The 16,757-nt window shown below is 37.7% G+C and overlaps 1 protein-coding gene across 13 annotated transcripts in view; it reads right to left on the reverse strand.

The window, feature by feature from the left end:
- AHI1 (Abelson helper integration site 1) overlaps positions 1-16,757 on the reverse strand; it is a 219,081-nt gene that overhangs the window by 15,331 nt on the left and 186,993 nt on the right. For 5 of the 13 annotated variants that reach the window (XR_012324848.1, XR_012324847.1, XR_012324852.1 and 2 more), the window contains one exon: positions 10,211-10,313. The exons of 6 other annotated variants lie outside the window; for them this stretch is intronic. Coding sequence is in view for 1 of the 7 variants with exons in the window: in XM_073789616.1 (XP_073645717.1) it covers positions 10,211-10,313 (103 nt within the window). In the remaining 6 variants the exon portion in view is untranslated. Of the gene's footprint in view, positions 1-10,210; positions 10,314-16,757 lie in introns of those variants that run through there. 2 more of the 13 variants (XR_012324853.1, XR_012324854.1) reach the window with 2 other exon arrangements.

The raw sequence follows: 16,757 nt of genomic DNA on the forward strand, positions 1-16,757 counted from the left end.
ATATCTTTTCATTTTTCTCTTTTTGTGTGTATATGTATGCTTGTGTGATTTTGTCTGTATAGCTTTGCTTTTACCATTTGTCCTACGGTTCTGTCTGTCCGTTTTTTTTTCTTTTTTTTTGTATAGTTTTTGGCACTTGTTATCATTGGTGGATTTGTTTTTAGGTTTGGTGGCTCTCTTCTTTCTTTTTTTTTCTTTTGTGGTACGTGGGCCTCTCACTGTTGTGGCCTCTCCCGTTGCAGAGCACAGGCTCCGGACGTGCAGGCTCAGTGGCCATAACTCACGGGCCCAGCCGCTCCACAGCATGTGGGATCTTCCCGGACCAGGGCACGAATCCGTATACCCTGCATTGGCAGGCAGACTCTCAACCACTGCGCCACCAGGGAAGCCCCTCTTTCTTTCATTTTTTTTAAATTACATTTTATTTTTTATTTTAGTAAATTTATTTTATTATATTTTCTTTTCTTCTTTCTTTCTTCCTTTCTATCCCTTCCTTCTTTCCTTCCTTTCTTCCTTCCTCCCTCCCTCCCTCCCTTCCTTTCTTTTTTTGTCTCCCTTTTCTTCTGAGCCGTGTGGCTGACAGAGTCTTGGTGCTCTGGCTGGGAGTCAGGCCTGAGGCTCTGAGGTGGGAGAGCCGACTTCAGGACACTGGACCACAAGAGACCTCCTGGCTCCACGTAATATCAAACGACGAAAGCTCTCCCAGAGATCTCCATCTCAATGCTAAGACCCAGGTCTGCTCAATGACCAGCAAGCTACAGTGCTGAATACCCTATGCCAAACAACTAGCAAGACAGGAACACAACCACATCCAATAGCAGAGAGGCTGCCTAAAATCATAATAAGGCAACAGACAACCCAAAACATGCCACCAGACGTGGCCCTGCCCACCAGAAAGACAAGATCCAGCCTCATCCAGAAAAACACAGGCACTAGGCCCCTCCACCAGGAAGCCTACACAACTCACTGAACCAACCTTAGCCACTGGAGCAGAAACCAGAAACAATGGGAACTACAAACCTGCAGCCTGCAGAAAGGAGACCCCAAACACAGTAAGTTAAGCAAAATGAGAAGACAGAGAAATACACAGCAGATGAAGGACCAAGGTAAAAACCCACCAAACCAAACAAATGAAGAAGAAATAGGCAGTCTACCTGAAAAAGAATTCAGAGTAATGATAGTAAAGATGATCTAAAATCTTGAAAATAGAATGGAGAAAATACAAGAAATGTTTAACAAGGACCTAGAAGAAGTAAGGAGCGAACAAAGAATGATGAACAACATAATAAATGAAATTTAAAATTCTCTAGAAGGAATCAATAGCAGAACAACTGAGGCAGAAGAACAGATAAGTGACCTGGAAGATAAAGTAGTGGAAATAACTACTGCAGAGCAGAAGAAAGAAGAAAGAATGGAAAGAATTGAGGACACTCTCAGAGACCTCTGGGACATTATATGTACCAACATTCAAATTATAGGGGTCCCAGAAGTAGAAGAGAAAAAGAAATGGACTGAGAAAATATTTGAAGAGATTATAGTTGTAAACTTCCCTAATATGGGAAAGGAAATAGTCAATCAAGTCCAGGAAGTGCAGAGAGTCCCAAAAGGATAAATCCAAGGAGAAACACGCCAAGACACATATTAATCAAACTATGAAAAATTAAATACAAAGAACAACTACTAAAAGCAGCAAGGGAAAGGCAACAAATAACATACAAGGAAACTCCTATAAGATTAACAGCTGATCTTTGACCAGAAACTCTGCAAGCCAGAAGGGAGTGTCAGGACATATTTAAAGTGATGAAAGGCAAAAACCTATAACCAAGATTACTCTACCCAGCAAGGATCTCATTCAGATTAGACGGAGAAACTAAAACCTTTACAGATAAGCAAAAGCAAAGAGAATTCAGCACCACCAAACCAGCTTTACAACAAATGCTAAAGGAACTTCTCTAGGCAGGAAACACAAGAGAAGGAAAAGATCTACAATAACAAAGACAAAACAATTAAGAAAATGGTAACAGGAACATATAAATCGATAATTACCTTAAATGTAAATGGTTTAAATGCTCCAACCAAAAGACACAGACTGGCTGACTGGATTCAAAAACAAGACCCATATATATGCTGTCTACAAGAGAACAACTTCAGACCTAGGGATACAGACTGAAAGTGAGGGGATGAAAAAAGATATTCCTTGCAAATGGAAATCGAAAGAAAGGTAGAGTAGCAATTCTCATATCAGACAAAATAGACTTTAAAATAAAGACTATTACAAGAGACAGATGACACTACATAATGATCAAGGGATCAATCCAAGAAGATTGAACAATTGTAAATATTTATGCACCCAACATAGGAGCACCTCAATACTTATGGCAAATGCTAACAGACATAAAAGGGGAAATCAACAGTAACACAATCATAGTAGGGAACTTTAACACCTCACTTTCACCAATGGACAGATCATCCAAAATGAAAATAAATAAGGAAACACAAGCTTTAAATGACACATTAAACAAGATGGACTTAATTGATATTTAAAGGACATTCCATCCAAAAACAACAGAATATACTTTCTTCTCAAGTGCTCATGGAACATTCTCCAGGATAGATCATATCTTGGGTCACAAATCAAGCCTTGGTAAACTTAAGAAAATTAATATCGTACCAAGTATCTTTTCTGACCACAACACTATGAGACTGGATATCAATTACAGGAAAAAATCTGTAAAAAATACAAACACATGGAGGCTAAACAATACTCTACCAAATAACCAAGAGATCACTAAAGAAATCGAAGAGAAAATCAAAAAATACCTAGAAACAAATGACAATGAAAACACGACGACCCAAAACCTATGGGATGCAGCAAAAGCAGTTCTAAGAGGGACGTTTATAGCAATACAATCCTACCTCAAGAAACAAGAAACATCTCAAATAAACAACCTAACTTTACACCTAAAGCAATTAGAGGAAGAAGAAGAAAAAACCCCCAAAGTTAGCAGAAGGAAAGAAATGATAAAGACCAGATCAGAAATAAATGAAAAAGAAATGAAGGAAATGATAGCAAAGATCAATAAAACTAAAAGCTGGTTCTTTGAGAAGATAAACAAAATTGATAAACCATTAGCCAGACTCATCAAGAAAAAAAGGGACAAGACTCAAATCAACAGACTTAGAAATGAAAACAGGAGAAGTAACAACTAACACTGAAGAAATACAGAGGATGATGAAAGATTACCACAAGCAACTATATGCCAATAAAATGGACCACCTGGAAGAAATGGAGGAATTCTTAGAAAGCGCAACCTCTCCAGACTGCACCAGGAAGAAACAGAAAATATAAACAGACCAATCAAAGCACTGAAGTTGAGACTGTGATTAAAAAACTTCTAACAAACAAAAGCCCAGGACCAGATGGCTTCATAGGCGAATTCTATCAAACATTTAGAGAAGACCTAACACCTATCCTTCTCAAACTCGTCCAAAATATAGCAGGGGAGGAACACTCCCAAACTCCTTCTATGAAGCCACCATCACCCTGATACAAAAACAGACAAAGATGTCACAAAAAAAGACAACTAGAGGCCAATATCACTGATGAACACAGATGCAAAAATCCTCCACAAAGTACTAGCAAACAGAATCCAACAGCACATTAAAAGGATCATACACCATGATAAATGGGGTTTATCCCAGGAATGCAAGGATTCCTCAATACACGCAAATCAATCAATATGATGCACCATATGAAAATATTGAAGGAGAAAAACTATATGATCATCTCAATAGATGCAGAAAAAGCTTTCGACAAAATTCAACACCCACTTATGATAAAAACCTTCCAGAAAGTAGGCACAGAGGGAACGTACCTCAACATAATAAAGGCCATATAAGACAAACGCACAGCCAACATTGTTCTCAATGGTGAAAAACTGAAACCATTTCCACTAAGATCAGGAACAAGACAAGGTTGCCCACTCTCACCACCATTATTCAACATAGTTTTGGAAGTTTTAGCCACAGCAATCGGAGAAGAAAAAGAAATAACAGGAGTCCAAGTCAGAAAAAGATGAATTAAAACTGTCACTGTTTGCAGATGACATGGTACTATACACAGAGAATCCTAAAGATGCTACCAGAAAACCACTAGAGCTAATCAATGAATTTGGTAAAGTAACAGGATACAACATTAAGGCACAGAAATCTCTTGCATTCCTATACACTAATAATGAAAAATCAGAAAGAGAAAATAAGGAAACAGTCCCACTTACCACTGCAGCAAAAAGAATAAAATAACTAGGAATAAACCTACCTAAGGAGACAAAAGACCTATATGCAGAAAACTGTAAGACAATGATGAAAGAAATTAAAGATGATACAAACAGATAGATATACGATGTTCTTGGATTGGAAGAATCAACACTGTGATAATGAGTATACTACCCAAAGCAATCTATATATTCACGCAATCTCTATCAAACTACCAATGGCATTTTTCACAGAACTAGTACAAAAAAATTTCACAATTTGTATGGAAACACAAAAAGACCCCAAAGAGCAAAAGCCATCTTGAGAAAGAAAAATGGAGCTGGAGGAATCAGGCTCCTGGACTTCAGACTATACTGCAAAGCTACAGTAATCAAGACAGTATGGTACTGGCACGAAAACAGCAATATAGATCAGTGGAACAGGATAGAAAGCCCAGAGATAATGCCACACACATATGGTCACCTTATCTTTGATAAAGGAGGCAAGAATATACTGTGGAGAAAAGAGAGCCTCTTCAATAAGTGGTGCTGGGAAAACTGGACAGCTACATGTAGAAGAATGAAATTAGAACACTCCCTAACACGATACACAAAAATAAACTCAAAATGGATTAAAGACCTAAATGTAAAGCCGGATACTATAAAACTGTTAAAGGAAAACATGGGCAGAACACTCTACGACATAAATCACAGCAAGATCCTTTTTGACCCACATCCTAGCGAAATGGAAATAAAAACAAAAATAAACAAATGGGAATTAACAAAACTTAAAAGCTTTTGCACAGCAAAGGAAACTATAAGAAAGATGAAAAGACAACCCTCAGAATAGTTGCAAATGAAGAAACTGACAAAGGATTAATCTCCAAAATATACAAGCATCTCACACAGCTCAATATCAAAAAAACAAACATCCCAATCCAAAAATGGGCAGAAGACCTAAACAGACATTTCTCCAAAGAAGATATACAGATCACCAAGAAACTCATGAAAGGATGCTCAACATCACTAATCATTAGAGAAATGCAAATCAAAACTACAATGAGGTATAACTTCACACCAGTCAGAATGGCCATCATCAAAAAATCTACAAACAATAAATGCTGGAGAGGGTGTGGAGCAAAGGGAACTCTCTTGCACTGTTGGTGGGAATGTAAATTGATACAGCCACTATGCAGAACAGTATGGAGGTTCCTTAAAAAACTAAAAGTAGAACTACCATATGACCCAGCAATCACACTACTGGGCATATACCCTGAGAAGACCATAATTCAAAAAGCGTCATGTACCAAAACGTTCATTGCAGCTCTATTTACAATAGCCAGGACATGGTAGCAACCTAAGTGTCCACTGACAGATGAATGCATAAAGATGATGTGGCACATATATACAATGGAATATTACTCAGCCATAAAAAGAAATGAAACTGAGTTACTTGTAGTGATGTGGATGGACCTAGAGTCTGTCATACAGAGTGAAGTAAGTCAGAAAGAGAAAAACAAATACCGTATGTTAACACATATATATGGAAGCTAAAGGAAAAAAAAGAGTTTTGAAAAACCTAGGGGCAGGACACAATAAAGACACAGACGTAGAGAATGGACTTGAGGAGATGGGGAGGGGGAAGGGTAAGCTGGGATGAAGTGAGAGAGTGGCATGGACAAATATACACTACCAAATGTAAAACAGACAGGTAATGGGAAGCAGCCACATAGCACAGGGAGATCAGCTTGGTGCTGTGTGACTACCTAGAGGGGTGGGATAGGGAGGTTGGGAGGGAGACACAAGAGGGAGGATATATGGGGATATATGTGCATGTATAGCTGATTCACTTTGTTATAAAGCAGAGACTAACACACCATGGTAAAGCAATCATACTGCAGTAAAGATGTTAAAAAAAAAGGGAAAAAGGCAAAGCATTTGTAACAGAAATAACTCTGAACTTGGAGCCAGAAGATCAAGTCCTAGTTCAGGCATTTTTTAACTCTGACTCTCAGACCTTGATTTCTTTAAATGCATAAAGAATGGGCTGTAGTAAAAAATTTCCAAAATTACTTTTGTTTTAAAAGAAATGATCAAGTATAAACAGATAGAGAGATATACCATGTTCTTGGATTGGAAGAATCAATATTGTGAAAATGACTATACTACCCAAAGCAATCTACGGATTCAGTGCAATCCCTATCAAATTGCCAATGGCATTTTTTACAGAGCTAGAACAAAAAATCTTAAAATTTGTAGGGAGACAGAAAAGATCCCTAATTGCCAAAGCAATCTTGAGGGAAAAAAAACAGAGCTGGAGAAATCAGACTCTCTGACTTCAGATTATACTACAAAGCTACAGTAATCAAGACAGTATGGTACTGGCAAAAAAACAGAAATATACATCAATGGAACAGGATAGAAAACCCAGAGATAAACCCACACACCTATGGTCAACTAATCTATGACAAAGGAGCCAAGGATATACAATGGAGAAAAGACAGTCTCTTCAACAAGTGGTGCTGGGAAATCTGGACAGCTACATGTAAAAGAATGAAATTAGAACAATCCCTAACTGTATATACAAAAATAATCTCAAAGTGGATTAAATACCTAAATGTAAGACCAGATACTACAAAACTTTTAGAGGAAAATACAGGAATAACACTCTTTGACATAAGTCACAGCAAGATCTTTTTTGACCCACCTCCTAGAGTAATGTAAATTAAAAAAAAAAAGAAACAAATGGGGCCTAATGAAACTTAAAAGCTTTTACACAGCAAAGGAAAGTATAAACAAGACGAAAAGACAACCCTCAGAATGGGAGAAAATATTTGCAAACGAATCAACAAAGGATTAATCTCCAAAATATATGAACAGCTCATGCAGCTCAGTATTAAAAAAACAAACAACAATCAAAAAACGGAGAGAAGACCTAAATAGACATTTCTCCAAAGAAGACATACAGATGGCCAAGAGGCACATGAAAAGCTGCTCAACATCGCTAATTATTAGAGAAATGCAAATCAAAACTACAGTGAAGTATCACCTCACACCGATTAGCATGGGCATCATCAGAAAATTTACAAACAACAAATGCTGGAGAGGGTGTGGAGAAGAGGGAAGCTTCTTGCACTGTTGATGGGAATGTAAATTGATACAGCCACTATGGAGAACAGCATGCAGGTTTCTTAAAAAACTAAAAATAGAATTACCATATGATCCAGCAATCGCACTACTGGGCATATACCCAGAGAAAACCATAATTTGAAAAGACATATGCACCCCAAAGTTCATTGCAGCACTATCTACAATAGCCAAGTCATGGAAGCAACCTAAATGCCCATCGGCAGACGAATAGATAAAGAAGATGTGGTACATATATACAAAGGAATATTACTCAGCCATAAAAAGAAACGAAATTGGGTCATTTGTAGAGACGTGGATGGACCTAGAGACTGTCATACAGAGTGAAGTTAGAGAAAAACAAATACCGTATATTAACGCATATATGTGAAATCTAGAAAAATGGTACAATGAACTGGTTTGCAAGGTAGAAATAGAGACACAGATGTGGAGAACAAACGTGTGGACACCAAGGGGGGAATGCGGGGGGCAGTGGTGGGATGAATTGGGAGATTGAGATTGCCATATATACACTAATATGTATAAAATAGATACGTAATAAGAATCTGCTGTATAAAAAATAAATAAAAAAACAAAAAGCAAAGAAAAAAAAGAAATGATCAAGTGTATATATATATATCAATATATGCTGAGTAGAAAAATTAGAAAATACACACAGTAAAATGAAGGAAAAAAAATCACTACAATTCCACCACTTAGTGATAACTGCTGACATTTATTGATGTATATTGTTCCATATTTTATGCATATGTTATATAAAAACTATTTTATAATCATCCTCTTTTAACTTAAAAATTTTTCATCATTCCTTCCACATCTATGAACATACTCCTATAATATTTTCACTATTTGAAATAGTCACATGGTGTTCTCACATGGTGTTCCATTACATAAATGCTTCATAATTTAATCAATCCTGGGCTTCCCTCATGGCACAGTGGTTAAGACTCCGCCTGCCAATGCAGGGGACACGGGTTTGAGCTCTGGTTCAGGAAGATCCCACATGTCATGAAGCAACTAAGCCCGTGCGCCACAACTACTGAACCTGCGCTCTAGAGCCCGCAAGCCACAACTACTGAGCCCTCATGCCAGAACTAACGAAGCCCGGATGCCTAGAGCCCGTGCTCCGCAACAAGAGAAGCCACTGCAATGAGAAGCCCGCGTACCACAACGGAGAGTAGCCCCCGCTCGCCACAACTAGAGAAAGCCTTGCACGCAGCAACAAAGACTCAACGCAGCCAAAAAAAAAATGATAATAAATAAATTTTTAAAAAGTAAGTTAATCAATCCTTTATTCATAGAAATTGAATTTTTTTCCTTCTATTTTTAAAACACTGCTTGAAGGAGTAGCCTTTTAACTGAATCTCCGCATGTATACTTAAACATTTTCCTACAGTAAATTCCTGGAAGTAGAATATTCAGGTCAAAAGACATGAACAATTTGAAAGCTTAAAATAAACAAGTATTACCAAGCTATACTCCACAAAGGATTGTTTTAATATATACTATTATCAGCAGCATATGAGGAAACCCACCTCCCCATACTCTCATCAACACAAGGTTGTATCAGTTTGAAGCCTGCTGCCATTTTCTGAGGGAAAAATACCATCTCATTTATTGTTTTAATTTCTATTAATTCGATCACTGTAATTGGACATTTTTCGTATGTTCACTGTTTTTTATATATATATATATATATATATATATATATATATATATATATACATATACACATACACACACACACACACACATATATCCCTTTAAGAACGTCCTGTGCACCCCGTTTGCCAGTTCTCCTACTGATATACTTCTTTTCCCTTTTGACTTTTTAGAGCTTTTTATAAGTTAAGGGTATTAACGCTTCGTCTGTCACATGTTTTGTGAAATTCTTCCTGATCCCAGCTTATTGGTTGTTTTTAGATTCTGCTTATGGCATTTTTTTCTCTCTGACATAAATGATTTTAAAGTTTCTATTACTTAGAGCTAAAAATCTGTTTCAAAATATGTTTTCCGATTTTGGTATCAGTGATAAAAAGTCATTCCTTAACACCCATGATTATAAAACTATTGATTTATAAACTTTCTGTATAATGAGATTTTATTTTTTGCCATCCAAATCTAAAAATACTTATGAAAAATTTGAATCTAATTCTCATTAAGTATCAATTTCATAAAAGTGTATGTGATAGAGCTTAACATTTTCACTGTCAGCAGACAAACTTCACTTCTAGTAATAGAGAAAACGGAGGCCGCCTTCTTTAGAAAGTCTTTTCCTGTCCTTCTTATACTTTATCTCTCACCAGAAAACATCATCATTCAAACTCATTTTGTCTCACTTGCCTGTCTCAGTGGAGAAAGTAGCGCCACCTTCTTGTTTCAAATTCTACTCTTTTAATTATTCTCCTTATCCTACACCTTGACTGGCTCTTCTCAAGGGGCTCTTTGCTCTGGGGTTATAAATATTCCTGTCATTCCCTCCTGTATAAAGATCTTCCTTACATCCTGTGTTTTCCACTAGTTTCTGCACAGCTTTTTCTTTCCTTTGAAGTCCAACTTCTGGGAGAAGCAGCCTCTCCTGACGGGCCTTCTCTCTACGGGCTGGAGACAATCTGACTCATGCTTCCAGGACCCTCCATTCAAAACCATCTTCTCCCAGGTCACAAACAGCCTCTTGGTTGCAAATCCCAAAGGCATTTTTCAGCCCTTATATTACTTCTGCTGTCTTTGATACTTGTCCTTGTTGACCATGCCTTTCCTAAACCTTCCTATTGACTCCGTGACATGACTGTCTCCTGGTTTCCTCTTACCTCTATGAGGGTGACTTTCCGGCCAGTTTGCTCGTTCTTCTTCCCCTGCACATCCATGATGTGTCTGTGGTCCTCAAGGCTCTGTTCTCTGCCCACCTCAGAACTGCAGGAGGGGAAGATTGGAGACAAGGAGCCAGTGAGAAAGCTGATGCAATAGCTCAGATGGGGCTCGGACTTAGGGAAGTGGCAGTGGGAATAAAAAGGGGAGATAAAGGGGAGGATCTGAGAGAAAAATATTCGACAGATGATATGAGTGATTATATATGTGGGTGGGCAGCAGGGAGTCACTGAAAATAACGTAGAGACAATAAACCTTAGCTGGTTTGGCTCCTTTTTACTGTATCAAGGGACAAGAATAAAATAAATTTTACTTCTTTCAGAAAAATATTAGCTGCCTGGGAAAAACCAGGAAGATTTTATCAAATTAAATAGAAGAAAGTGTGTGTGTGTGTGTGTGTGTGTGTGTAAAAGAGCAGGAGATTCCTTACTGACAAAGAAGGGGTGAAGGGGTGAAAGAAGGGGTGAAGTTTATGCATAAGAAAACAGTGATATCCTGACCTGTGAGATGGGGAATGCAGCTTTTCAAATGGTGTAACAGTAACATAGAAAACAAATATTTTGTGGATGAGTGTTTAGTAATTCAAGTTATGTTAGAAAAAAGAAAATACAAAAACAATGAAAAAAGGGAAATTCAGAGAATGGAAGGCAGTGTCCCCTTTCTAGGATGTCTAGGAATGGTGGGAGACATCACAACAGAGCTTGAAAAAGGTACAAGAATTTCAAAATCAGGCAATAAGAGGACTGAACAGTGACTGCTGTGGACTGAATTGTATTCCTTCACAGGCTGAAGCCCTAACCCCCGAAGTGAATATATCTAGAGATCGGGCCTTTATGGAGGTAATTAAAATTAAAGGAGGTCATAAGGGTGAGACCCTAAGCTACAGGACTGGTGTCCTTATAAGAAGAGGAAGAGACACCAGAGAGCTCTTTCTCTCCACACATGCACAGAGGAAAGGCCATGTGAGGACACAGCAAGAAGCTGGCCACCTGCAAGGCAGGAAGAGAGGCCTCACCAGAAACCAGCCCTGCTGGAACCTTGATCTTGAATTTCCAGGCTCCAGAACTATGAAAATAATATTTACATTGTTTAAGCCACCCAGTTGGTGGTACTGTTACAGCAGCCCGAGAAGACTAATATGGAGATGTCTAAGTAAGTAAAATGAAGTCAGATGACTGAGAAGGAAAAGGCTCAGAAGCCACAAAGATGAAAGAACAAATAAAGTACGTCTAGAAAGGAGGAAAATGATGAGAGAGAAAGGAAAAGTTGAGTTCTGAAGCAAAAAGCATCGATAACTTACTGCCTATCTCCAGGGAACCTACAGCTTAGCATTAAAGTAAAAATTCAAATGTCTGTGGATGCCAGGGTGACAAGGAGAGCAAGGAAAGCAAGCCAGGAATAATACAGCAGGACCCTGGTAAACTGGAGAGTGGATGACTCATCTTAGGGAGGAGACCACTAACTCAGCTCCAGTGGATGGAAGCCAGCAAAGAATGTGGAACTGTGGTCCAGAACTTCAGAAGAAATAAGAAATCTACATTTATGTGAAATCTTTGTATTTGGGCAACTGGTAAGATTACAGACACAGTGGACCTGGACTGTATCTTGCTGGCAGGCCCAATTTAAAAAATATATATATATTTTTGGTCTGTGCATTCCCCCACCCTGTAGAGTACCCTGCTAGTCTCAGGGTATTCCAGGCACTTTCATGCAATTGTGCCTTAGCTCCTGCCATACTTCTGACTTCTAGGTCCTTTTCTTTTTGTTCACACTGTCTCTACATGGTTTTTAAGACTTAAATGCTATCTTACATCTTTGGCTTTCCCTGATCACTGTGGGAAAATCAGACCGTGTGATCCTCTCCACCTTTTCTTTCTCATAATGTACATATGATCTAACAGAAAGCTACCCTGAAAAATACAACATCTGGACTTTTGCTTGCATCCAAGAATAAGTAACAGGGACCAGATTTACTGCTCACCTAAAACAACCAAAAAAATTGGGCAAAACATATGAAATAATTTTCAAGACACTGAATCCCAAGCAACAAAGGAAAGTGATACCCAAGAAATGGAAAATAAATGAGATGAGCCCTATGACTGCCCAGCTTACTGCCTTGAGAGCTTCCAGGCCACAGCACAGGGGGATGGGGACTGTGTGGAGCCTGGTGGGCTCCCTGAGTGAGTGCTAGGAGTCTGAGGAGACCAGGTAGGCTATAGTTCACAGACTACCAGAGAGGAGACAGCTTCAGAGTGAAAGAACTTGGAGACTTGCAAAGGTTCTCTTCAAGTATTCAGCAGAGTACAGGTGAGAATATACAGCGGAGGAAATCTCCCGAGGCCAGGGACAGTACCTATTCCCATCAGCCAGGATGGAAAACCTCAAAACTCAGAACGCATTGGGTAGAATACCCAAAAGGGATTTGTATCAGTAGTGAGCAATAATTAGCCCTAGATTAAACACAGTTCGAGTCCCACCTAACAAATCTAGAAAAAGAAGCACAAATTAAACCCCAAAGAAGCAGAAATAAAGATCAGAGTGGAAATCAATGAAACAAAATAAATAAACAATAAAGAGAAATCAACAAAACAAAGCTGTTCTTTTCAATAAAATTGATAAACCATTTGCCAGGCTGACTGAGGAAAACAGAGTAAAGAAATAAATGATCAACACTAGGAATTAAAGAGGCAACATTATTACAGATTCTTTCAATATTAAACAGATAATGGGGGAATATTATGAACAACTTTATGTCAACAAATTCAACCACTTGGATGAAATGGACAAGTTCCTTGAAAGATACAAATTATCAATGCCTATATAAGAAGAAATAACTTTAATGGCTCTACTTCTATTAAACAAATTGAACTTGTAGTTAAAAATCTTCCATAAAAGAATACTTCAGGCCCATGTAGCTTTACTGGTGAGTCTACACAACATCTGAAGAAGAAATAGAATGACATCAGTAAAAACGGTGGTATAAGGACTTCTGAAAAATTTCTGCTCCAAATAGGCTATGAGAAAACTGGCAAGTATAGTTAGAATCAACTTTTTTAGATTCTGGAAATTAGCCAATAGCTTGTAGTAACCTGGAGAATGTTTATTCAAGAAGAATGGTTGACACTTGGTAAGAACAGTGAGCTTTGTGGCATTTTAACTTACCTTATCCCATCCCCACTGTCTGGCTCTGTGGGTACCTTGAAAAAGAAGAGCCTGCGTTTATGGTTTATGGTGAAAGCCAGCAACCTGGCATCCACTGGAAGGAGCAGAACAGGGCTGGAGCTCTTTCAAATCCTCATTCCCAAGGAATTGTCATTATCTGACCTGTTTGGTGGTTTCCTGGAAGATACCACTTGTAAGGCTGTCTGCATTTGACTTATCTTAGAGCTTGCCTTTTCCCTGGGAGGCAATTACAATTAACTTCAGGGCTGCATGAGTGGTGGATAACAGTAGGCAAACAATAGACTAAAAACTTCAAAGGAAAAGCTAGGGGAATAAGCTGTCCATGAGGGTTTTGAAAAGCTCAGACTTAGTCCTGGGAGTCTAGAAGGTCTTACACATGTGTAGGGCTGTGTGCATGCACAGGAAAGACCTGAGAAGGCCTTAAGCCCTCACCGCTGGCTGACCTTAACACTCTATGCTAACAGGAAGTGAAGGCTAAGACAGAGGTGTCAACTGCCTGGCTGGGTGTTGAAGGTGTGCACAGCACACACAGAGCCCCTACCTGGTAAGACTGGGGGACCTACTGGTTCCAGGTGTTTAAGGAAATCGGTTTCCAATTATTAGCTGATCACTAATCTAACTGAGCAAAGACTCCTGTGGACAAACACATTACAACTAAAGAATTAAAGAATTTGTTCAGAGACGTTAACAAGCAACGAACAACTACAATAAGTAGCAACAACAACAAACCCCGGGGAGGGGGAAAAATCTAATTTCCAGAGTTGTCACATTATAGCATTCAAAATATCCAGTTTTCAATAAAAGGTTACAAGACATGCAAAGAAACAAGAAAGTACGCACCATACAAGGGAAAAAGCAATCAACTGAAATGGTCCCTTAGGAAGCCCAGACATCGGACTTTCTAGACAAAGACTTGAAATCCACTATTATAAATACATTCAAAGAACGCAAGAAAAACATACTTAACTAACGGGAAGTATGGGAACAACAGCTCATCAAATAGAGAATATCAATAAATAAATAGAAATTACAAAAGGAAAAAGTAATATCATATCCTCACAGACTCTTCCAGAAAACTGAAGAGGAGAGAATTCTTAAGAATGGCATTCCATGAAGCCAGCTTACTCTGATAGCAAAACCAGACTAAGACAGTACAAGAAAATAAAACTACAGACCCATATTTCTCTTGAACAAAATACAAACAACTCTAAATAAAATTTTAGCAAATCACGTCCACCAATTTATAAAAAGGATAACACGCCATGACAAAGTGGGGTTTATTCAAAGAATGAAAAGTTGGTTTAACATTTGAAAACCAATGTAATTTACCATATTAGCACATTTAAAAAGAAAAATCATATGATTATCTTAGTAGGTGCAGAACAAGCATTTGACAAAAATCCAACATCCATTCCTGATACAAACTCTCAGCAAACTAGGAAATGAAGGAATAAAGGGCATTTATTAAAAAACCTATGATGATGTACTTAGTGGTGAAAGACTGAATGCTTTCCCACTCACTTCCCTTCAGGACAAAAGAAGATAAGAATATATACTCTCATCATTTCTATTCAACATTGTACTGGAGGTTCTAGCCAGTGCAGTAAGGAGGGAGGGCGGAAAGGCATCCAGATTGGAAAAGAAGAAGCTAAACTGGCTTTTATATGTATGACTGTCTATATAGAAAACCTGGTGAAGTCTACCAAAAAGTTATTAAAACTAACAAGATAGTTTAGTAAGGTAGCATGATACAAGATCAACATACAACAATCAGTAGTATTCCCATAAATTAGCAACAAACAATTGCAAATTGAAATTGAAAAATAGTACCATTTACCAATGAGATATACAGGAATAAATCAGCCAAGTATGTGCAGGACTTATACGCTGAAAACTAACAATCAGTGTTGAGAGAAATTGAAGAAGGCCTAAATAAATGGAGAAATATTTCATGTTAATGAGGCAGATGACTGAATATTGTCGACATGTCAGTTCTCCCCAAACTTATCTTTGGATTCAAGGCAATACAAGTTGGGATTCCAGAAGCCTATGTTGTGGAAACTGAAAAACTTATTCTAAATTGATGAGGACATACAAAGGACCGTGAATAGTTAAACCGACTTTAAAAAAGGACAAGACTGGAGGACCAATAATACCTGATTCCAAGACATATTATAAAACTACAGTAATCAAGACCGTGTGTTACTGGTGTAAAGACAGAAGTAGATCAATGGATAAGAATATGTCCAGAAACAGACCTACCCTTATAATGACAATTGATTTTCAATGAAGGTGTAAAGACCATTCAGTTGAGACATGGCTATTTTTTCAACAAATGATGCTAGAACAACTGGATATCCAAATGCAAACAAAACAAAACAGAATCCTCTGATCCAAACCTCACATCATATACAAAAATGAACACAAAACAGATCATAGACTTAAATATGAAACCAATTTGAATTATAAAACTTTTACAAGAAAACATAGGAGAAAACCTTTGTAACTTTGGCAAAGGTTTCTTAGATACTATACTAAAGCATGACATATAAAAGAAAAAAATTGACAAATTGGACTTCATCAAAATAAAAAAAAGTTTGCTTTTCAAAAGCTACTGTTAAAAGAATGAAAAGGCGTAACAGAGACCGGGAGAAAATATCCGCAAATCATGTATCTGATAAAGAACATATTTAGAATATATAAGGAACTCTGTGATGTCACACTCCTGACAATGGATAATTCTGATTTCAGAAAGGGCGGGGAATGGGAGGAGGAGAAAAAGGCTGAAAAGTGAATAATCAAAAGAAGAAATTTAAAAAAAAAGTTGCAAGTAGTAGGGTATTTTAGGGGAAAAAGGTAAACTAATTTCTTCTCATGAAAAGAAGAAGAAATTGAAGAAGTCTGGAATAGGATTATTATAAAGATGGAAAAATATATAGTGGAGGAGAGATCGGATACTTGGAGTTAACACTTATGGCTGCACTACATTAAGAAGAGATTGCATTCATTCATTCATTCAGCTCACATATGAGTGTTCACAAATAAAGGCCTTTAATATTATTGACCATCTGAACTAACTTCTCTCTGACCAAACCTGTTAATGAAATAAAACATTCTATGTTTAAAAAAAAAAACCCAACGAACTCAAGATAAAATATATTAGTAACTAGGGAACACTAATACTAATACTAATGGATTATAACATATTTGTGGAAGCTTCGTTACAAACTCTGACTTGGGCAGCAGATCATAACATCATAGGGGCATGAGATATAAAAGGTAAAAGTTTAAGACTTTCAAGAAAAT

The sequence above is a fragment of the Tursiops truncatus genome, chromosome 12 (assembly GCF_011762595.2).
Source record: "Tursiops truncatus isolate mTurTru1 chromosome 12, mTurTru1.mat.Y, whole genome shotgun sequence".
Classification (NCBI taxonomy): domain Eukaryota; kingdom Metazoa; phylum Chordata; class Mammalia; order Artiodactyla; family Delphinidae; genus Tursiops; species Tursiops truncatus.